Below are 24,685 nucleotides of genomic sequence, written 5' to 3' on the forward strand. Positions count from 1 at the left end.
TGAGATGTAATACACACTCAATCCTTTTCACTAGTTCTTGAATTGGTCACTATTCAATTCCCTGGTATCTTTCTTCTTCAAAATCAGAGGAAAGATACACCACAGAAAAGTTTTTGACAAAGCTATTGAAATAGCAATTTAAACAAACATCAATTAAGTGCTGTCTTTGGCAGCATACATACTAAACAGTAATTAAATTCTGAGAAAGGAATTCATCTAGTTTTATCTTTGTATATTAGTATCAAATATTACTATGTATCTGTGATCAGGACACAAGATACACAAAATCCAACTCAACTGTCCCAAGGGAGTTCCAGAAACCTAGTACTATAATTTTGATATCCTAAAGCAAGATACACTATTAAAAAACACTCACCTTTACCCCTTTTTTCCAAAGACTGTGTTGCACATTTCACATTCAGTATTGAGTCCCCAATCCCTGAGGGTTCTACCTCTATCTTCTGGCATGACTTTGTAGGAAGCCGCTTGCTGAGGTGTAATGTGACACCGGGCACAGCAGTGAGCAGAGGCTTCTCCACCACATGGGTATTGCAAGAGGCTGCATCTCCCCACAGGGGTGTCAAGACAGACTTTTCCTTTTGTGAGGCTCCCTTCTCTTGCTGTTTCTGAGTATGATTCTCCCTCATAGTCTCACATCTCTTGATTGGAGATGTTGTAGTATCAACTCCTACAGTCTCATCGGAAGCCTTTTGGCAAATATAAAATGACAAAATTAAAATTAATACTTCTAAAAACCTATGACGATTTACAAAGTACCGGACCAACAATGAAGTTAAACAGAGTGTTATATGATCTAGAACCTGAGAGAAAAGCCTCTTGATATTACACAGAGAATAAATGCTAAAAATGAAAAAATGCAATGTTAAAAACGAAGACAGATAGAACAAAAAATTCAGATTTTTTCAGGTTAGATGATATGACCAGAAGTCAAATACTACCAGGCATAGTGACACATGCCTGTAATCTTAGCACTAGGGAGGCTGAGGCAAGAGAACTACTGAGAGTTCAAGGCCAGCCTGAATAAAAAGAGTGAAACCTTATCTCAGAAAAAAAAAAAAGTCTAACACCAATACTACTAATTACTCAAAAACCTATGCACAGATTTCTTTTTATAAATGTGTAAAATAAAACCTTAATGTCCAAAAAGACTATTTTCACATAATAAAATATGTGGTCAGGAAAAGCAAACATTTAGAATCATACAGTAAAGTTAGAACAGGCTGCACGACCGGGCCTCAAACTTGCAATCCTGTCTCAGTCTCCAGAGTGCTGGGATCACCAGTGTGACCATGACTACTTTCACTTTTCTTTTTTTTATATTGTGCCTTGTTATGTTGCCCAGATTGACCCTGAACTCCTGAGTTTTCATAATGATCTTTCTTCAGCATCCCAAGTAACTGGGACTATAGACATGTGCAATCTGCATTGGCTTGTTATTTTAAAAAAGAAAAGTTTAGCCAGGCATGGTGGCACATGTCTAGAATCTCAGCTCTTGGGAGGCTGAGTCATTAGGTTTTGCACAATGCATAGCATGATTCAGAAGCAGAAGAAAAAGAACCTGTTTAAAAAATATGGCAAATTTGAAAAAAGCTTTATAGGAGCTGGGAATTTAGCTCAGTGATATAGCTAGCACCTGCCTGGCAAGTGCAAGATTGTGAGTTTGATCCCCAGTACCAAAAAAACAAAAAAACTTTATAAAGTCCAAGCAAACAACGACATACAGAGAGCTACAGGAAATTATAAGGGACTTTAAATAATACATCAGTAACATGTTTAACAGATATTTACCATCAGCTAAAAGTAAAAGCTGCATTTGACCATTCAGCTAGGCTGTTTTCCATGCACAAAGCTACAAAATCTTTTTTTTTTTTTTTTTTTTTTTTTTGGAGACAGGGTTTTGCTTTGTGATTCAGGCTGGGCTTTAGTTCACTACACAGCACAGACTGGCCTCAAACTCACAGCAACCCTCCTGCCTCAGTCTCTTGAGTCCTGGGGGATTATAGGTATGTGCTACCAAGCCAGACTACACGACTTTAAACCAACTCACCTCACTGGCCTCTGTCCTAGTAGCACTGCTCTGAGAAGCCACTTCATTTCCTTCCTGAAGTCTTTTCTCTTCTTTCACACCTATATTAAAAGGCATCACTAGTTATCACTAGGTGGTAACTTACAGAAAATTATAAAGTCTCAAAACATATATTGAAACATCAAAGGTCTACACAGTATTACTTTAAACAAATAGCTTCTTTGAATCCAGCGATTGCAAAATCTAGGCAAGGTTCTCAAAGAACTATGAAGACTGCATGGCACACTATTTTTTGAGCTATTATTTGGAGAAGCAGGACCACATACCTGTTCTTTTGGTGACTCGCAGCAGCCGCCTTGTACCCAGGGTGGCCTCGGGGTGGGGCTGGGAACCTGTGCTGCTCTCAAAGCTCTGCTGTATCCTCAGTGCCTTCTCCAGTTTAATTTCCTCCAGTGTCTTAATGTGCACCTCCTGCATAGACTTTGTTCTACCTGCAGGCTCCTCTGATTGTCCTTTGCTCACAGCGACAGGTGGCAAAATCACCATTTTTTTAACTTCACTATCAGTCTTTAGCTTGATGCAAGTTGTATCCTTTTTGCTTTTTTGTTTCTCTGTCTCCTGTTGTCGATGTTTTTTTTCAGCCAGGACCTCAGAGAAGGTTTTGATTCGGACAGTGGAGGAGCTTTTTGTTTCCAATGTAGAATCATCAGGTTTTGAAGATCCTTCTGTCTTGAATTTAGTTTGCAATTCTCCACGTTTTTGACTAGCTCTTTCAAGAAGAATTTCTTCTAATGTCTTCACGTGGATCTCACCAACTTTATTAACTCTCTCTGTTTTGAGGGAAAAAAGTCAGACTTGGAGTTTAATGACTTATGACCTCTACCAGTGGATAAATACAGTACAATACACAGGTTATCAACTTAGGCAAATAAAATTAAAATGATCAAAAGTATCACATTAGTTTCACTATCAATTTTAGATTACTGTGTATTTCAAGCAGGTAGTAGCCCTGCACAAAAACTATGAAGGGCAAAAACCATTGGGCTGTATTATTATTCACAATCTTATTCTTATGAGTTGGTGAACTGTATCATCATAAACCTCACGAATCAAAATACAGTCATATCTTAGTACTTGTCAGTATTTTGTTCTACAATTTGTGATATGTGCCAAAATTGATATATACTAAATGGATTTTTGCTATAACAAATACTGTAATTAGGAATGATTCATGGATGTTCCTCAGAACTTTCACATTATACTGGTTAACACCAAACTTTTCTGGATTAAGATAAGCTTTTCACACTTAAGAGTCTCATTCTGAATCTTCTTATGACCATGATTACCATTTAAAATATACAAAAGTACAAGATAGTGCTGGGCACGGTAGCGCACACCTGCAAACCCAGCACTTTCAAGAGGCTGAGGCAGGAGAATAGTTTGAGGCTAGCCTAGACTACACATAGTGAGTTCAAGACTAGTTTGAAATACATAATGAGACCCTATCTCAAAAAGCAAAAAAATAACAGCAAAAAGTACAAGTAAACAAGGCAACTTAGCAAGACTGTTTCAGAAAAAGGGCAGGGGTAGGGAAATGGGAAATGTAGCTCAGATACAGAATGCCACCATGTCCTATCCCCAGCACCAAAAATTAATCATAGTAATTTGGAGACTTACACTTAAATATGGTAATTAATGAATAATGACTTTTAATGAGATTAAAATTACAATGTGTGTTATCATTTTCTGAATCTTATGAGTCTACTATCTCCTCTATTTGGAATATTCCCTACCATCTCATTTTTCTTGCTGCCTGGATGGTTTAATTGAGTTCAGTTTAGATTCTGCCATCATCTAATCTAGTTTCTTTGATCACACAGTATTTAACTGCCTGCACCTCCAAACACATACTTCATGAAAACCATGACTATATTTGGTTCTCTGCAACATATTAGTACGGTATTTTTTACAAAAGGGTTACTGAAACATCTCCTTAGACGTAAAAAAAAAAAAAAATTGTAAATTTGTCCATTTCAAGATGGTGAACTGTTCTCAAAAGTACCACCTCTGGGTGGGACATGAATGGTAACAAGGCTTTCTACAAAAATTTCATCAAAATGATACAGAACATATTTAAAATAATGTCCATACTAATCCTGAGAAAGTATGATGCCCCTGAAGCACAAATATTAAAAGAATTTCTCAGACAAAGTTAGATGATGGCACATGTTTAAATGCCAGCACTTTCGGAGGCTGAAACAGAAAGTGCACAAATTCTAGCCCAGCTTAGCTAGACCCAAGTCTCAAAAATTTTTAAAAAAGCTCAGTGCAAAGGCCCTGGATTCAAGCTCCAGTACCTCAAGAAAAGGTGGGGGAGAAAGCAGATGCTTGACTTTATACAAATATGGAAGAAGAATAGCAGGTCTGAGATTTGCTCTTCCTAACAAAATTAAACAGTCCACTATGGGCTAGCCAGTTTCAAAAGCAACAGTGGGCTCTAAGATAAGTGTTAGGATAGAAATTTAAGGACTAAAGATGTAGCTAAGAGTGTTTGCCTAACATGCACAAGGCTCTAGGGACTGCTCCTCAGCACACAACACACATGCACTCATACACATGAGTGCACACACAAAAATACTATAAATTCAACAGCTGCCTGTAGAACAGCTGAGCCAGTCATGCAAGAAAAAGAGCATTTACCCAAAAAAAAGCACATTATGAAGATATTAGGGCTGGGAAAAAAGTAATACATGGAAATTTTAGGCTTTGGCAAGTACAAATCAAAACATCTAGGGTGGCTCGGGGTGGGGGAGAATCAGTAAAAAGCAAAGCAAGAAAAGGAAAAATATTAGGTCCTCTCAGTCTTTATTATTACAGCAACTGTAATGGGCCCCAACCTTCCTTCCTATAAGCCATAACAAGTGGTCTTTTGATGCACCTTCTTCAACTGGGCAGACGTAAACCAAGTGTCCCAGTTGGGAAAGTGACTTACTTCAAAAAGGCCTTTAGAACCACGGAGAAAACCTAGGCCAAATATTTCCAACTGTAGAAAAGCATTAAAAATAAAACACACATACGAATTTTAACAACGGATTTGGGAGCTGGGGGTATGCTGAGTTTGCCTAGCACACACATGAAGCCCTGGGCCTGAGCCCTAGAACTAAACCTTACCTCACCTCACCCCACCACACCAAAGCAAACCAACAAAAAAGCCCAATCCCAATCAAAACAATAACAAATTTAATTAGATTCAAATTAGAAACTCCACAGTGGCCTGAAACCAGGCTTGAAAAAAGGACAAATCATGGAACAAAATAAGTTCCTGAAAAATGTAAGCGCTAAATAAACTCATTTGAAAGACTAACTAAAAGACTGGTGCAAAATCAGCTGTTTAAAATAGAATGGGCAAACTAGCCAAATTTGACCACTGCCTAATTTTGGAAGTAAGTTTTGCCAGACACTCATTTACACAGTGCCTGTAGCTGCTTTCACACTATAATGACAGAGCTGAGTGGTTAGGACAAAGACCAAACCACAAAGTTTAAAATACTTTCTGTTTCTTGTGGTATTGGGGATGAACCTAGGCCCTGTAGTGCTAGGCAAGTACTATACCACTAAGCCACACCATTCTAGCCCACAGCCTTAAATATTTATTACTTGGCCCTTTACAGAACATTCTGTGTCAATTTCTGATCTATACTTTACTATGTACCAAAGTTTCAACACTTACTTATAAGAATTTTATAAGAAGGAAACAGAAGAGAGAGGGGGGCTGAGGATTTAGCTCAGTGGCATAAGCGCCTGCCTTGCAAGCAGGCAGTCGTGAGTTCGATCCCTGGTACCGGTAAAAATGAAAAAGACAAAAAAAAAAAAAAAAAAAAAAAAAAAAAAAAAGAAGGAAACAGAAAACTGGAGAGGACAGGCTCAAAAGAAATTAGAGGAATATGGTCTAGAACTAATGACAAGTTCTTAGATTCAAAGGGCCCCACTGAATACTCCAGAATGAACCAATAAGATTTGACCTTAGATCCAATACTGCAAAGCTTCAGCACACCAGGTGAAGTACAGAGAAAATCCTAAACATTTCTGGAGACTATTAAGGCTATCTTCAAAAGAATACAAATATCCAGTCAGGTGTGATGTTGCATGCTCTAATCCCAACACTTGGGAGGCTGAGGCAGGACCACTGCTGTGTGTTTGAGGCCAGCCTAGACTACAAAGTGAGTTCAAGGACAGTCTCAAACAATGATAACGACAACACAACATACTACAATTTATGGGACACAATGAAAGCAATCTTAAGAGGGGAATTTTTAGCAGTAAACACCCACATTTGGAAAACAGAGAAAGCACATATAAACAACTTAGTGAACCTCAAACCTCTAGAAAAAGAGCAGGCTAAACTAAAAGCTCATATGAGGGAGTAAATTATAAAAATCAGAGCAGACATTAATGCACTGGAAACTAAAAAAACAATAAAGACTCAATGAATTGAAGAGTTGGTTCTCTGAAAGATTAAAATTGACAAACTCTTATCTAACCTTATCAAAAAAAGGAAAGACTCAAATCCATGCAATTAGGAATGAAAAGGGGGAAATCACAACAGACCCTGAAGAAATCCAGAAGTCTATACCTACTTTGAAACTTGTAGTCTAATAAGATGGAAAATACAGATGACATGGACAGATTCCTAGACACATATAAATTATTAAAGCTGAATCAAGAAGATATAAAAGTACTAAACTAAGCATCAATAAGTGAAATTGAAGATGTAATTAAAAACCTATCAACAAAGAAAAGCCTAACCCCTGACAGATTCACTGCTGAATTCTACAAGAAATTTAGAGAAGAACCTAACACCACTACTTCCCAAACTCATTACTGGAAGCAAGCACTACCCTGACATCAAAGCTAAGAACTAAGACAGAGAATTACAGGCCTAATGAATGTAGATGCAAAAATCCTTAATAAGATACTGGCAAACAGAAGGCAGCAAATTGTCAAGAAGATTATACACCATGATCAAGTGGGATTCATCTCAGAGATGCAGGGATGGTTCAATATACATAAATCCATAAATGTAATACACCATATTAATAGAGCCAAGGACAAAAATCATATGATCATCTCAATAGATGCAGAAAAAGCTTACTGCAAAGTCCAGCACCCATTCATGATAAAAACCCTACAGACAATTAGAATAGATGGTCTTTATCTCAATCTGATAAAAAGCTATCTATGGCAAACCAACAGTCAACATCATTCTAAATGCACAAAATCTGAAAACTATCTCTCTAAAATCAAGGATATCCAGTCTCCATCCCTTATTCAACATAGTCCTGGAAATAAAAGGAATAAAGACAGAAAACGAAGAAGTTAAATCATCACTATTTGCAGATGACATGATACTTTACATAGAAGACCCCAAAAATTCCACCACAAAAATTCCACCAAAAGACTACTAGATTTAATAAGCAAATTCAATAGCATAGCTGAAGTCAACTCTCCAAAATCAGTAGCCTTCCTGGTCACAAAAAAAAAAAAACAAAACTCACCGAGACAGAAATCAAGGAAACAACATCTTTCACAATAGCATATAAAAAAATGAAATACCTAGGAATCAATCTAAAAAAAGTATGCAAAAGACCTCTATATTGAAAACTACAGTATTCTGAAAAAGCAGATTGAAGAGGATATTAGAAAATATCCTGTGCACTTGGGTAGGAAGAACCAATATAGTGAAAATGGCCTATTTCTAAAACTGTTATACAGATTCAATGCAATCAATCAAAATTCCAATAGCTTACCTCACAGAATTAGAGAAAACAATCCTAAAATTCACTGGAACCACAAGAGACCTAGAATAGCAAAGGCGATCCTGGGCAACAAGGACAAGATAGGGGGCACAATCCCTGACTTAAAATTATAAAACTACTGTGATAAAAAGTGTGGTACTGGCAAAAAAAAAAAAAAAAAAAAAAAAACAACCCAAAAATCAATGGAATAGATTAGAAGAAGCAGAAACAACTGCAGATACATTAAACTACCTTATCTTTAATAAAGGTGCGGAATACATGCATACTGGAAGACAGCCTCTTTAATAAATGGTGCTGAAAAAATTGGCTCTACACATGCCGAAGATTAAAATTGGACTTGTATCTTTCACCACACACTAAGCTAAAATCAGAAGGGATGGAAGATCTTAATATTAAAACAGAAACATTAAATCTGCTAGAAGAGTAAGCAAAAGACACTGGTGTATAGACAAAAAAAGCCAAAAAAACCACATACATAAGAGCTGGGGATTTAGCTCAGCGGCATAAGCACCTGCCTTGCAAGCAGGCAGTCGTGAGTTCGATCCCTGGTACCGATAAAAACGAAAAAAAAAAAAAAGAAAGAAAGAAAAAAAAAAAGACACTGGTGTAGGCAGACCCTACCTGCAACAGAAATTACAAAGAATCAACTGATATCTCATCCTTTTGAAAAGCTTTTGCACAGCAAGAGAAACCACCAACGGAGTGGCTCATCTGTAGGATTACTGTTCCGATCCTGATCTTTTTATAATCCTGGACAAATAACCCACAGCTTTGTGCATGCTGGACACTGAGCTGCATCACTGGCACATCAGGACATGTCTTTTTCCTTTTTATCGGTACCGGGGATCGAACTTGCGACTGCCTGCTTGCAAGGCAGGCGCTTATGCCACTGAGCTAAATCCCCAGCCCCAGGGATATGTCTTTTTATGATGAGAACTATTTTAGAAAGTAACTATAGTAATTTTTATCTAATGTCATTTTGTTGGCTATCTCACTATTAACATAATGATGAACAATCATTTTGGCATTTTTATATACAACAAAGAGATTCAAATCAGTAAGTAATTAGCAAAGAAACATTATGAAGGATGAAAGTATCAGAACAATTTTACAATTTCAAGTACCTGTTGCCTCCTCACTATTTGGCACAGCTGACACGCCTAATCGCTCCTTCAGAGACTTGGAAACTTGAACTATAAAAAAGAAAAAAAAAATCTAAAACTTGAACAGAGACTTTATAGGTTATTTTTTTCAGAGTTCTTAATTTTTTTTTTTTTATCTCAAGGTCTATATTTTTATTCTCCTGAAAGGAGATTCACATGAATTACAAATTCCCCAGAGCACTGTGAGAAGTTAGGGGTGGGGACACACTTTTGTATCTGAAAAGCAAAAACTACTCAATTAATAATTCAAGGAAATAATTGTTATTGTGCAACACTCTAAAATTTTGTGGCATCAAAAGGTTTTCTTCCCCTAAATCTATTTGAAACATGTTCATCAGTTATGAGACTCTTTGGCATTACAGATATGAAAGCAAAAGGGAATCTGCCAAAAAAAGATAACTTCTCTAATTACTCTGAGCATATAAAAAGTCCCCAGATGGGAACATCTACTGATCAAGGCTCTTGGATGAGAAGAACATGTACAAAGAAATTATTTATCCTCACGAAAAATTTGAACACAAGAAAATGACTTATTCTTCGGTAGTTTACCAGTGTAATTAGTATTAAGGCATATGAGGGAAACAAAACTGAATCCTTGATTTTTATATATATATATAAAGTTCCCAACTCCCAAATCATTCTAGATCAATTTGTGTAACACTAAATCTATGCCACTCTCTCTCTTTTCCTGGATTAACAGCTTGCTAACCCCACTAGAACTTTGCTTCCTCCTCTTTCTCTGCACTGCTGGGCAGAGTAATTCTTGTGAATTGCAAATCTGATCCCTTGATGCCTTTTTAGAACCTTTTCCTAGGATAAGCCCAAACTCTCTTAAAATGGTTTTAAAAATTCTCTAATGAATCCGGGCACAGTGGTGCACAACTGATCCCAGCATTTGGGAGACCGAGGCAGGAAGATTATTGTGAGTTTGAGACCAGGCTGGGCTACAAAGTGAGCTCAAGGCCAGCCTGAACTTCTATGAGACTCTGTCACAGAAAGACCAAAAAGAAAAACCAAAACCAAAAAACCCTCTAACGATCCAGTTTCTCCTCCTCAGTCACTATAGCCTTTCACCCCAATTCTATGGTTTAGCTACACTCAGTTTCTCAAGCACATCATATTTTCTCAGCTGTGGCACTCTGCAGGGATTATTTCCTCTTCAGGTCCAAACTTTAACAATACAACCTTTCCCTGACAGATGACACTAAGTACCCTTCCTATATGTTCCCATCCTACTGTGTTTTTTCTGTCACACAACTTATCACAGTATTCCTGTAAGTATTCCTGCCATTATACTACAAATTCCTAAAGGGTATGATGCCATTTATTTTACTCAATGGTGTCTAACCCAGAATCCACCAAAGCACACAAATATGTTTTGAATGAGTCACAGACATCAAAAAATAACCTAGTTAGTCTGAACAACAGAATGACGAAACACACTTGTTAACAATCAGAGAGACATACAGTGTACCAGAAAATGGTACCTACCTTTCTTTGATGTTTTGTCAGTATTCATTTCTGGAGCTTCAATTTTTTTCCCCAGCCTCTGAGCCAGACTCCGTTTTAATGGAGGATCACTGTCACCACCTACAAATGTGGGGAATTTGGTTTAAGATTTTAATGTTTAGCAAGCCCAAGAAATACCTAGAAGAAAGAAAGATGCTAAGAAACAAGAGAGCTGGATAGGGAAATCGGAGGGTAAGGGAAGTAAAATGCTCAAGATGTGATATGTATATATAACAGAAGCCCAATAACTATGGTATGTATTACAAACATATACTAATATGAAACTTTTAAAAAGAGAAATATAAGGAAAAATGGACGATGGAGAATAATTCTCTACGTTTTAATTCTGTATGTGTTCTGCATTTACATGGTGTATTTGTGAACCAGTTTCCTTAGGAACTCAATGTTATAAAAGTAGTAAAAATATCGCAGAATGAGGATGTACAAATGACTATCTACCAAATAACCAACTAAAACTACCAATGAAAGTTTAAATTCATAAAAAATGTTTGTAAAAAATATTTGCAAAAAATCTTAACTGGCTAAATGCTACATTACAAAGTTTTAAGTTTTCCTATGACTCAAAAATCTGAAAGCCAGAGAGTCTTTCTCTTCAATTCCAAGTAAGAAACCTAAGGTTTCAACAGCCAGGCTTGTTGGTACAAGCTGTTATCCCAGCATTCAGGAGGCTGAGGCAGGTGGATTGCCACAAATTCGAGGTCAATCTGGGATATACAGTGCGTTCAAGGCCAATCAGAACTAAACAGTGAGACCCTGTCTCAAAGAACCAGGAAAAAAAAAAAAGTCAACTGGGTGTGATGGTACACATCCATAATGCCAGCACTTGGGAGGCTGATGCAGGAGCCTTGCCAAGAATTCAAGGCCAGTCTAAACTAGAGAGAGAGATCCTGGCTCAAAAAACAAAAACCAAAACAAGGAACCTAAGGCTCTGAAAGATTATCTACCTTATCAAGTCATGAACTAGCTACTGATAAGACTTAAAACCTGAAGCCAGTGTCCTGACTCCAGTTTATTAGTCATGATCATAATCACAGTGCTGTAAATTTCTGTAATTTTGATAAAAGGTACAATACCCACATGAAAAACATGAGGAAATTTTGGAAGTACTTTCAGTCAAATATCCAGGGGAACTGCAAACCAATACGGATGGGATTTGACGATACCATGCCAATGTAGAAACAAGCAGAAAATGAAAGAAACACACAAATGTTTATCTTACCTTCTGAAAGTTTTCGTTTCCCTAGTCTCTCAGTAAGACTAAGTCTAACCAAAGGTTCTTCTCCTGAAAGGGTAAAAACAGAATTTCTCTAGCAATAGCCAAGTTTTTTGTATTTGTAGTTACTAATAATACGAACTATGTTCTGCCACTAGCTTCAGTGCCCAGGAAGTGTCTTGAAAATCAGGTCTCAATCTTAAGAAAGATTATCACATTTAAAAGAAAAAGAAAACCTCAATATTTCAACAAATGCACAGTCCAAATAAAAGCAATAGCACAGTATTAATTATTAACAGCAGCCAAGCAGAAGACAGATTATGTTCCTAACAATTGGTTATAAAGCCCAAGTTGTACTTTTCTTATGTATTTTGCTAAGCTATATATAACTTCATCACTCCAGAAGGGACAGCTCTTCCTGCTGACCCTTTGTTAAATGGCCTAAACATTTAAATGTATCTGTATACTAAAATTTATGTCCTATTTCTTACTAGATTTTAAAGCTAGAATTACATTTGTCTTTAACACAAAGGGTTCATTGTATTACCCACAATGAGAAGTCAGTAATTTGGAGAATGCATACAGGTGAACAGTAAACATGAAAATTTCTATGTAACAGTGAAGGCTGCTTGAATAAGAATATCAATATTTAAAATACTTGGGTCAACTGTAACTTCTCTGTTTTTTAACCACCCTGCTACATTACTGCAAGGCCTATGCACCCGCTAAGCCTTTGTTAAAATTGTAAGACAGGGTCTCACTAATTTGTCTGAGTTGGGCTTGAACTTGTGATCTTCCTGGTCTTAGTTGACAGTATTGGTGTGCTACCTGGCCTTTTTACATCTTTATATTCAACACACTACTTATTCTTCCTGGAAAGTCATCAGAAGTTTAAAAAAAAAAAAATCACATTTCTAATTATACAAAAGTAGAAGCCCTACCACTCTAGGATCTACCTATGACTTACCTTGTTTGTTTGACAGAGTTACTGTCCTCACTACAGTCCGAACATTTTCTTTTTCAGGACCAGGAATGGGCTGAGGTTGGAGCAGCAGACTGGAAACACTTGAAGAACCTTCTGAGTAAGACAAATCAAAAACACCACAATTTGTGAAAAATAAAGCTGTCACAAGGTAAAAAACTTTGATTCTACAGCCTAAGTCCAATATAGATTGTTCAATCACTATAAGCCAATCAACCTTTCTATACATATCTGTCTACAATGAAATGGTGTAATGGCTGGGGGAGCTTTGGGTACGGCCTGAAAACAAAACATAAAACTGAGCCAGGCACAGCAACGCACAATGTATTCCCAGTCCCAGGACTCTGGAAGGCTGAGAGAGGAGGATCTTAAGTTTAAGCCCTGCCTGGTCATTTAGTGAGATCTTGCCTCAGAATAAAAATTAGGGGGTTGGGAATGTATCTCAGTAAAAAGGCCTGATGTTCAATTTCCCGTACTTTAAAAACAAAAAACAAAACAAAACAAAAAAAGGCCAATGTTATTCATTCTAGACTTAGCCTCAGAAGTATACTGGCCACCAGGTGTGTCAATTCAAAATTTTCTGTCTAAATTTAATCATCTACAAAAATCTTAACTCCAAAGTTTTAACACAGCAAGCTTTAAGAGTTCTCAGAATCAACTATTTGTTTCTCTCCAAATATATTTCACACCTTTTAATTTTTAGAGTGAAAATACAAATCAACCAGAGGTTGACAGAGGCTCTAGAAGAAAATCCTAGGAACCTTTTTTTGGTTGTTTGAGATAGAATCTTGCTATATTATTCAGGATGGCTGTGAACTTACTTTGAAGCCAGGATGGCCTTGAAACTGTCAATCCTCTTGCCTCAGTCTCCTGAGTGCTGGTATTTTAGGCATATGTTACCACGCCCAGCTAATTCTAGCAATTTTTTTAGAACAATTTATCTACTACAAAGTGAAGTCTTTGCTCTCCTCATATCATTCATAATGGTACTTTTCTTACTTCTCAAGACAGTTCCTTTTAGGTTATTGTAAGTGTCTAGTCATGAAAGGCTAATAAGGACTGCAACACAGTGAAGGCCGTGTTTTACTTCAACTAAGAGAAATCAAAATTTACTTGCTCATTTATTTCCACAAGTGTCCTTATTCTTCTCTTGTAACACATAACCAAAACTCCCTGCCAAAACCTGTGATGACTTACCACCTTGCTTCTTGGATTTTTCCTTCATTTTCTTTGATTTTATTTCCTCAAGAGTTTTTATTCCAAAATTTAAACTTTCACCTGAGAAACCCAAATGGAAACCATGAGACACTAGACCTTTTTTCACTTTTGCTTCTTATCTGTTCACAGCAGGCATTCAAGTATTTTTCAATGAATAAGAAAATATACATGTAAGTACATGTGTGTCACAGAGAGAGAGGAGGACAGTGACTCTGAATTAAACTTCAAAGACAGTTAAAATAGTGTGGACACACTCAGTGGTATTTTAAGATTTATTTGCGGTTGAGGATTTAGCTCAGCAGCAGCAGTGCCTGCCTGGCACACAGGAGGCTGTGAGTTCAATTCCCAATACCAGGAAAAAAAAAGATTTAACAGTCATACAATCTCTTCTTACCTTGCTTTAAACTGACTCCGGGTTTCCGTGCAGGAGCCACTCGTAATCCATTATGGACTTCAGGAGTTGGTTGTAGAGTAGGTGTTTTGGTTTCATCGCCCTCCTCAGAAAACTGGTCTGTATATCAACATTTAAGACAAATTTGTAATTAAAAACCAGCCTAAAGCTTTAATATTGATTCTGTCCAATTCACTACATGACCCTGTTTTCTTGTGCTAAATAAAAAACTAGCTAGGTGTGGGGGTCACACACCTGCACTCCCAGCTATTTCAGTGGGGGGCTAAGGCAGGAGTATCACAAGTTTGAAGGAAACCTTAGCAAAATAGAACTTCCTCAAAATAGCGGTAGAGAACCTGACTAGCATGCAAGAGGTCCTGAATTCCAGCCTCAGTACAGAAAGAAAAGAAAAGAGAAGAGCAAAGCGAAGCTGAAACTTACCATCATCATCTTCATCATCATCTGCAGCATTGATTACAACTGGTGGATGTGTGGGGCTAGGAACATTTTCAGAACTTTCTACTTTCATAACACTCCGCAGCTGAGGGGAGGGGTTCGACTGGACAGACAATTTATTCTGCTGAGCCGTAAGCTGACCAGCCTTTACTTCTTCTTCTTGTGACTCAAGCACAGTGGGCAAAACAGCTAAACATACAAAATCAGTCACAAATTAACAGAGGATGTGCAATACCAAGTCAACAAAAATCTCTGGTTTTTTATGATGAGTTTGGCACATTTTTCCCTATAAGCATTTATATCTTTTTACCTAATTTTCAGTTTTAAAACTCCCATGGAATTAAAAATGTGCTTTTAGCCAGTAACTCTTCGCTGTATGGAAACACAGTGGCACTGAAAACAGAATAAACAAAATGCTAGATGTATATTAGGTTTCTAAGTTCTACACATTTTATTTTAAAATTGAAACTGTAGACATTTTTCAATCAGCAAAGAAATAGTCTTTAAGAGACAGAAAATAAGTCAGTTGTGGTGGTGTACACCTATAATCTCAGCTTCTTGAGAGGCTAAGCCAGGGGATCACAAGTTTGAGGCCTGTCAGGGCAACTTTGTGAAATCTCCTAAGTGGAGAAGGCTGGGTGTGGTGGCACACAGCTGTAATCCTAGCACTTTGGAGGCTGAGGCAGGAGATTGGTTTGAGTTCAAGACCAGCCTCAATTATATAGCAAGATCTTGTCTGAAAAAGCCAAAAAGCACAGTAGAAGCTGAAGCATGACTGCTACAAGTTTGAGGCCATTCTAACCTGCATGGTGAAACTCTGTCTCAAAGACAAAAAAAAAAAGATGAAAAAAATAAGATTTTGTTATACAGTTCAGGATAGCCTTAACACGATAGGCAATCCTCCTGTCTCAGCCTCCCATGTGCAGGACTACAGATATATGCAACCACGCTTAGCCCAGATAGGCCTTTTAATGGCCAATAATGCCACTAAGAAAATTACATTAAAGACGACTCTGAAAACAAATATCAGTTTTTATGTTATTTTAGGTGACATCCTATAGGGTTAGCAAATATTTTCTATGCAGAGCTAGAGAGTCTATACATTAGGTCTTGTGTGCCATGTGGTCTCTGTCTTTTCTATATGCTCTCAGTAGCAGAAAACTAGTCACAAGACATAAGTGAATGAATGGACAAGGCTGCATTCCAGTAAATCTTTACAGAACAAGCAGAGGACTAGATCTGCCAAACCACGGTCTACAGCAGTGATGGGGAACCTTTTGAAGCTTTCAAAACCTTTTGAAGCCCACTGCAGCACGCATGCCATAGGTTCACCACCACTGGTCTAGAAAATCAAATTTCATTTGAAAACCTTATTGTTTTGATAAGAAAATTGCAAGTCTAATCTGGTATGCCAAGAAAAGTTTTGGTTCTGTACTAATCATTTAACCTTAATAAAGTTCAGCTTACCCATCTGCAAAATGGAAATAAGACTGCTCAGTCAGTGGACTGAAAGAACGCAATGTATATGAAGTATTTTGTACAGTGTGCACAATCTACTTAACAGGAACTATTCTTTCAAAATTAAGAACAGATCTCACTTTTACTTGGAGGTAGGAACAGGCCATCAACATAGCGTCCTCTGTTATGATGGAAAGCACAGTTTAGTTTTTGACATCCCATTGGCTGATTTTCCCAGTAACATGGAATTTCACTGCGTTTTTTCTGTAAAAGAATAAAACACTATTTTCAGTTAAAAAATGAAATAAGACCTGTATTGACTCCGTAATTTTCCTGAACAAAGTTCACAACAAGTTCAAAATGTGACATGAATACTAGCCATAAGTGAGGCTGCTGAAGGGGACAACAGTTTAAGCATGGTGGAGAGGTAAAAGGAGGAGAGGGATAGTTTATCTGCTATTCTTTCCTCCTTGGCCTCATCCTAAAACCTTAAATATCTACTTTTAGAGAAGCAGGATACCAGTTATGAATTCATTAGCCAGGTATAGAAGACATATGCCTGTAATCCTAGCACTTTACAGATTGAGACAGAAAAAAGAATCCTTGTGAGTTTAAGGCCAGCCTAGACTAAATTCAAGGCCAGTTTGCACCACATAGCAAGACCCTGCTCAAACAAAACAAAAGAAACAAAAAAGGATTATGGAACCAAAACTAAGGGGATTTCCATCTCCATTATTCTACTTATTAGCTATGTGATCATGGACAATTTAATGCCTTCAGGCTCACCTTCCTTAACAACACCTGTGTAATCTCAGCTACTCAGGAGCTTATGGCAGGAAGTCTGCAAATTTGATACCAGCCTGGGAAACATCTGTAATGAGACCCTATATTAAACTTTAAAAAAGAGGGAAGGCTAGAGATGTAACTCAATGGTAGAGCAGTTGTTTAGCGTGTGAGTCCCCAAACATTCCCAGTATGGGGATGGGCTTTCTAATTTCTAACTCACAGCCATCCTCTTACTGCAGCCTCCAAAGTGCTAGAATTACATGAGTGAATCATCATGCCCAGCCGTCTGGAAGCAATCTGCAAATATCAAGTGTTTTCTGTAACAGTATTTTCTACCTACAAGCCATGTGATACATATTTGGTTTATTGAATGCATTTTTTGGATTTTATCAGTTTATCCCCTTCACCCTTCTTTGAGACATAGTCTCTTGCCTTGAATTCTCAATCCTCCTGCCTCAGACTCCAGGAGTGCTGTGATTTCAAATATAAACCAAACTGGACATTGTGGCACATGCCTACAATCCTAGAACTGGAGCCAAGAGGATTGCCAAGAGTTGGGAGGCCAGCCTGGGCTACCTAGTGAGTTCAAGCCCATTCTGAACTACGTAAGATTCTGTCTCAAAAAACAAAACAAACAACAATAAAAATATATACCAGCATGTCACTATGCACAGCTTGATTTTTTTTCTAGCTAAAGAATATTTTATGAATAATGAAGATGATTTGCAAAAAAGAAATAAGTGATGATTACAGTACTACCTCAAAACAATCATTTATTTTGGCATAGAAACCTCCCACACACATACACTTTTTTGGCAGCATTGGCACAGGGCCTTTACACCAAACTATGTCTGTAGCCCCTTTTAAATTTCAACAGTCATTGGGTTACCCAGGTTGAGCTTGAACTTAAATCCCCTTGCCTCAGCCTCCCAGAATTCTACTTTTTTTTTTTTTAATCTTTTTACCGGTACCGGGGATTGAACTCACGACCACCTGCTTGCAAGGCAGGTGCTTATGCCGCTGAGCTAAATCCCCAGCCCCCAGCCTCCCAGAATTCTGGGATTACAAGTGTGTAATGCCTGGAATCTTTTTGGTTTTTAAAATCGTAAATGCATACCCACAATATTCCATACAATTCTGCACATTTATTTAGAAGATATCCTCTGTAGTGACATTTCTTTTATACAATTATTTGGATTGTTATAGTAATACAGTATACCCTCCAAAGATACACAATTGATTTTCATTAATTATTCATGGTAGCTATGTATATTCTCAAGTTACTGGGAACACTAAATTAGTATATACTGAACCACTGCTCCTAAGAGAAAAATAGGATTAAACTTCTGTGACCTCTGTTCACATCTGCACTGACTAATCAATAGTTGTTTCAGGTGTTTGCTTAAAAGTCACCTTATTTATACTGCTTGTTAACATGAAATTTCATGACCAATAGCATTTAATTCATACCTGAACAAAATCTAGCATTCATACTTTCTCTGAAAAGCATATACCAAATTTTTTTTATTTACAAAAAATAAATTGCACTTGGGCATGTTTTGGGACCATTTTAAATAGCAGAAAGCCAGATGCAGTGGCACACTCCTGTAAATCACAGCACTCAGGAGGCTGAGGCAGGAGGGCTGCTATAAGTTTAAGACCAGCCTACATAGCGAGACTCTCTCTCAAAAAAGCAAAATATGGGATGGGGATTTAGCTCAGTGGCATAAGCGCCTGCCTTACAAGTGCACAATCGTGAGTTCGAGCCCCGGTACCAAAAAAAACAAAAACAAAAACAAAAACAAAAAAAACACAAAATAAACAAACAACAGAATGACCAACAAAAAAAAAACACAAAACAAGAAAACACCATGGTACCAAACAGCCTATGAAAAGAATAACTGATTACCAGTATGAGACCTGAAAGAAGAAGGCAGAGAGCTGTTATCACCTGAATTGGAAATAAACATGTCTGGTGAGCCAAATATTTTGTACTATGATCATGTCCTTCATATGACATACTTCTCAAATAATGACTTGGGAGTTACAAATTAAGTATTGCCTTAGCAAACAGGCAAACTGGCAAATATGGAACCCATACCATAAATAATGAAAATAAACTACAAAAAAGTTAAGAGGTCCTTTTCATCCCTTTCCTATTGTCACTAATAAGGTTCTCCTTTATATTTCCAGATTTAAAAAATACACATGCAGGGCTGGGGATTTAGCTCAGCGACATAAGTGCCTGCCTGGCAAATGAGAGGTCAAGAGTTCGATCCCTGGTATCAAACAAAACAAAACAAACCCCACACATACAAAAAACAAATGTAAATTATTTTCTCTCCTAATTTACATACTTTGTCTTACACTTAAACTTGCTGCTTGACAATATATCCTGATCTTTCCATATCAATAAATTAGTTTCCCCTTTAAAAATTATGTTGTTCTTAACGATTTGTAAAAGGACGGTATGTAAACATTAACTAGTGATTTCTTACTGTTTATTTTTTCTCTGAACATATGTATTATTTCTACCCATTTTCTGTTTTGTTTATTCTTTCTTTAAATAAAATTTTTAAAAAAATAATGTTGTTGTTCTTGTTGTTAGATGGGCCTGGGGGTGCATACCTGAAATCCCAGCTCCTCAGGAGCCTGAGATAAGTTTCAGGCCAGCCTGGGTTAATTTAGCAAGACTGGTAGTAAGGTATCTCAGTGGTGGAGCACTATATTAGCATGTCATAGGGTATAGGTTCAATCTCCAGTACTGAAAAATTAAACACAAAAAAAAAAAGGGTTTTTTTTTTTCCTGCTCCAGCAAAAAAATATTTACTGGTGGAACTGAAAACTTACATCAATCTCCATGTGGCGAAACCTGCACACTTGTCGATAACAGCGTCCTTCTTGCCATAACGTGCAAACAGTTTCATTTCCTAGTGCAGCTTCACAGTGACGGAATGGGCAGCTGTCACCCTGTTAGAAAACAGAACATGGGGAAAAAATGTGGTGCTGAAATACATTCTATGTAAACTGTTCATAATTTACTGGAATCTAAAGAAACACCAATTAGTAAGACAAGAGACAACAAGAATAACCTGAGGGTAACAAATTTATAATTCCCTATAACCTACTTCTTTTTTTTTTCTAAATTGATACCAGGGATCAAACTCACGACTGCGTGCTTGCAAGGCAGGCACTTATGCCGCTGAACTAAATCCCAAGCCCCCTATAACCTATATCCTACTCTGTGTAAGTCTAGGCTTTGGACAGAAAATAAGAAAAAAAGTAATAAACATTTAAGTATAATTAATGTGTAATACTGCTGTATGTAAGACAGATAAATTAGAGAACTGCTGAAAATTTATGTAAGTTCTCTACAATTGAGCTAAACCCCCCAATCCTAAAACTGATTATTTTTTTGAGACAGGGTCTTACTTTGTAATGCAGGCTGGCCTCAAACTCACTATGTGGCCGAGGCTGGACGTGAATTCACAGCAGTTCTGTTGCCTCAACTTCCTAAGTGCTGGATTATAGGCATGCCACACCACACCCAAGTAAAAATTACAATTTTAAACATACCATTAATGACACATAAAAAATTACTATAACAAATTTAGTTGTAGCAACAGAATATAGCTAATATACCTAAATGGAACTGCAGAAAATCAAGCAGAAAAACAAGAAATGTTGACAAAGACAAAGCAGAAATGCTAAAGAGCTCTGTATTCTTTGCAGCAGCCAGTCTGAGAACAGAGGTTAGATTTAACCAGTGTATAGTTTTGAGAATTATAATATAACTCAGGCACTCATTTAATAAAAAGTATACAAAATTGTAGTCAGTAAACTGTAAGTCAAAGTGTTCTCAATTCCAAAGTACTCTGACTGGATTAATTACAGGTGAGAGAACATTAACTGATGACTATGTGCCATGGGCCTTTTCTTTTGGTGTCAGTGGGACTCGAACCCAGGGTCTCTGCACTGAACAGTCCTAGCCACTTGAAATTTTATAGTGTGAGACAAGCACTTTTTGAGTTGCCAAGTTGTATAGGGTGGGTTCAAGCTTACAGGCATGTTGTGGTGGGTGCACCACTATACCTAGCTTTTCATTTTTTGTAGAAAATGAGGAAATTAAGTTACATATAAAATGGAGAGGGGCCAGGGATGGTGGTACACACACGTAATCCCAAAACTCAGGAGGCTGCGCCAGAACTGGTGAGAGTTTTCTTTTCCTTTTTTTTTTTTTGGTTCTTTGGCTCTTTTTGTCTTTTTGATACAGGGTATCTTCAGGGCCCTGGGATTACAGTTATGTGCCATCACGCCCTGCACTGCTGCAAGTTCAAGGCCAGCCTGGGCTGCATACACAAGTCTGAACTACATAGCAAGACCCTATCTCAGAAACACCAAAAGAAAAAAAGAACAATGAATTCTAAATATGTTGTTATTTACAAAAAAACCTGACAGCAAATAATAAGCAGCTAAAATAAAACATAAAATAATTACAGACGTAAAGAAAATTCTGCCAGTTTTATTAAAGAAACTATAGGAAAAAAAGGAACTATAGAACGACCTGATTTGGAAACGTAGATTCTTACTTTGGTACATGTAGAATAGAAAAAAAAATAGCAGTCTTCTCCTTGATTAGACATGCTGAGTGACTTTGTGGCTAGGCGGCCTTCTGAAATAAGCCACTGCTTCCTCAAGGTGAGGACCAGTTCCAAGTCCTCTTGAAATGGGCTTAATCTTCCAGTCTTCCAAATGACAAGTCAAACACAGAAATCGTCTTTAAAATGTAATCCTAAAATGAGGAGAGGATACATTTACAGTATTTCAGGTAAATTCTTCCAATTTTCAATCAGGCTAATAACATCACACTGTCAAAACTCATTTTTAATTATCTTGCCCATACACATCCTCATAAACACTGACTGTACATTCTTACCTACAACATAAATTTTTGTTTAAGTCAGCTATAGCCCCCCTTTTTGGTATTCTCTTCAGTGTTTGATAAACTGTTTCTTTTTTTTTTTTTCTTTTTACTGGTACCCAGGATTGAACTCATGACCGCCTGCTTGCAAGGCAGGTGTTTATGTCACTGAGCTAAATCCCCAGCCCCTGATAAACTGTTTCAGCATACAATTTAAATAAGCACCGTTAAACAAACACATGATTTACATTTTAGATTAACAGGACATGGATAATTTTATACAAAATACTTGGTAAATCTACATTTCTGCCAAAGTAGGCCTTTTTATCTGAATGATAATGTTCAAATATCTTCATAAACATTTGTGTTGTTTCTGCCTAGTATGTAATTGTAACTAGGCAGAAAAATCTTATTTGGCTAGACTAACTTATAAAACTACCTTTGAAAACATCTGTAAAGCTACCATAGTAGATACTGAAGGTGGCTAGAAAATCTTCAGGGCAATTACCATAAGACAGTGTAGAACAAAACAGTGTACTCCCTAGCTTCTGCCATACCCAGGCCCCTGTACTACTCAAAAAAAACCTCTACAAAAGCACAACATAGTAAGAGCACATAAGAGACTATGGAAGCAGCTTCTACAAGCTCATACACCAGCAGACCAGGCTTCATAAACACTGACCTACCACTTGACATCAAACTATATTCAAGCATATCTACCTCAGACTGCTAAATCCTTTCAAGTTAACAATCTAGATTAAAACAGTCTGCAACTAACCAAGTATCAAAATCTTAAAATTTATATATGAGTCCAGTTCCTCCAATGTCCTGAAGAAAAAATATTCAACAAATATATGACATAATAATGCATAAGAACACTCACCACTGTCTTACTTCTAATAAGGAAATAACAACCAGAAACTTAAATGTCCAAAAACTAAAAGCTTTGATAGGGGCTGGGGATTTAGCTCAACGGCATAAGCGCCTGCCTTGCAAGCACGCAGTCGTGAGTTCAATCCCTGGACTGATAAAAAAGGAAAAAAGACAAAAAAAAAAAAAAAAAAAAGAAAACAAAACAGGGGCTGGGGATTTAGCTCAGCGGCTTAAGGGCCTGCCTTGCAAGCGGGCAGTCGTGAGTTCGCTCTTCGGTACGGATAAACAGGAAAATGACAAAAAAAAAAAAAAAGCTTTGATATATCTATATGACAGTACTTAGCCATATAAAGTTTGGTAGCCAAAAGTGAATGTTGCTATAAAAACACAAAACCCAAACGATAGAACTAAAAGTATGAAACAACAAAAAAAGTATGGACAAAGTATTGCATGAGGGGAGGCTAGAAGAATTCAAAGTGCTTGGCAGAAAGACCCTACAAGATACTGCTGCTAGACATATTAGAACTTAAGGTGCTTCTGGGGCAATCTGTCAAAAATGTTACTGGAATCTTGAGAAAAAATTACTCTTGTTATAAATTCACAGGGAACTTAGTGGTGCTTTAACTGTTGGGTGGAAGAGTGAACTTGTAAGCAAACAACATGAATATTTACCTGAGAGATTTCTAAGCAAAAGGTGCAAGAACAGCTTGGTTTTCCTTTGCTGCTTAAAGTAATATGTTAAAAGGCAAGATCATAGGCATTCATTATAACATAGGCTCAAAAGATAATTAAAAACTGCCTCAGGAGGGTGTGCTGGCACACACAATTTCAAAAGCTCAGGAGACTGAGGCAGGAAGCCCGGGCAATTTAGTGAGACCTTGTCTAAAAATAAACTTAAAAGGGGCTGCTGATGCAGCTCAGTGCAAAGGCCCTGGGTATAGTACTGCAAAACAAGTATTTTTAAAAACTGCTGGAAATGGAGTCAAATTTTTATAGGACATTTAAATAACTATAATGAGACATATATAAGAGGAAAAATATTAAGCTGAGCAGAGTGATAAAGTTTAATAGCAAAAAGTTTTTACAAGGGAGAAAAAGGGCTTACAGGCTCAAACTCATTTCTGAAACTAGTACCTCAAAAAATATAATTAACTACTACTACTAGTTTTAGGAAAACAGCAGACTAATCAAACAATAAAACGACAGCTATGATACGGCAACAAAATAGTACAAAGTAAAAAGGATCAAGATGCATATGTACCAATTCTTTATGATGAATATATTATGTATAACAAAAAATAAATTTTTTAAAAAGCATGAATTAGAATTTTGGGGCAAGTATATGTAAATTAACTCTGCAAAGCTCCCTCAAAGTTAAGCCACATGTGGGACACGGAATCCTAAATAAGGTGTCTCTTTAGAATGTTTTAGCAGAAAAAGATCTTTGTACATCTGTTTTATATTATGGGCTTCCGTAATTTTCACTAGAAAACAAAAATAAAAAATAGCTGTTGGGTGCAGTGATGCATGTCTGTAATCCCAGCTACTTAGAAAATGGAGGCAGAAAAATCCCATGTTCAAGGCCAGCATGGGCAACCAATCAAGAAAGATTGTCTAAAAATCAAAAAACAATGGCTAGGGATGTAGCTCAGTGGTAGATCATTTCCTAGCATCACAAAGCCCTGACTCCAACTCTCCGTTTCACCAAAACACACAAACAACCAACCAGAAAATTAAACTTGAGGGAGACATTAATACTATTGTAAGCAAAAACTCAAAATCAAAATGTGTACTGAAAAATTTCTTAAGTTTTCAAAGGAAAAAACAAAAA

General features: G+C 37.1%; 1 protein-coding gene across 8 annotated transcripts in view; it reads right to left on the bottom strand.

The window, feature by feature from the left end:
- The window catches only part of Zc3h11a (zinc finger CCCH-type containing 11A), a 40,495-nt gene that overhangs the window by 5,751 nt on the left and 10,059 nt on the right, over positions 1-24,685 (bottom strand). For 6 of the 8 annotated variants that reach the window (XM_063239942.1, XM_063239944.1, XM_063239946.1 and 3 more), the window contains 13 exons: positions 21,650-21,852; positions 19,911-20,030; positions 16,415-16,538; positions 14,802-15,005; positions 14,364-14,480; positions 13,949-14,029; positions 12,737-12,847; positions 11,776-11,838; positions 10,518-10,616; positions 8,988-9,056; positions 2,374-2,877; positions 2,069-2,148; positions 377-707 (listed from right to left, as the gene is read on the bottom strand). In XM_063239942.1, the coding sequence (XP_063096012.1) occupies positions 377-707; positions 2,069-2,148; positions 2,374-2,877; positions 8,988-9,056; positions 10,518-10,616; positions 11,776-11,838; positions 12,737-12,847; positions 13,949-14,029; positions 14,364-14,480; positions 14,802-15,005; positions 16,415-16,538; positions 19,911-20,030; positions 21,650-21,703 (1,957 nt within the window). In that variant the 5' untranslated portion in view covers positions 21,704-21,852. Of the gene's footprint in view, positions 1-376; positions 708-2,068; positions 2,149-2,373; positions 2,878-8,987; positions 9,057-10,517; positions 10,617-11,775; positions 11,839-12,736; positions 12,848-13,948; positions 14,030-14,363; positions 14,481-14,801; positions 15,006-16,414; positions 16,539-19,688; positions 19,825-19,910; positions 20,031-21,649; positions 21,853-24,685 lie in introns of those variants that run through there. The other 2 variants (XM_063239947.1, XM_013157943.2) reach the window with 2 other exon arrangements.

Source organism: Cavia porcellus, unplaced genomic scaffold (assembly GCF_034190915.1).
Source record: "Cavia porcellus strain 051 isolate PalLab524CR breed Dunkin Hartley unplaced genomic scaffold, mCavPor4.1 scaffold_29, whole genome shotgun sequence".
Classification (NCBI taxonomy): Eukaryota; Metazoa; Chordata; class Mammalia; order Rodentia; family Caviidae; genus Cavia; species Cavia porcellus.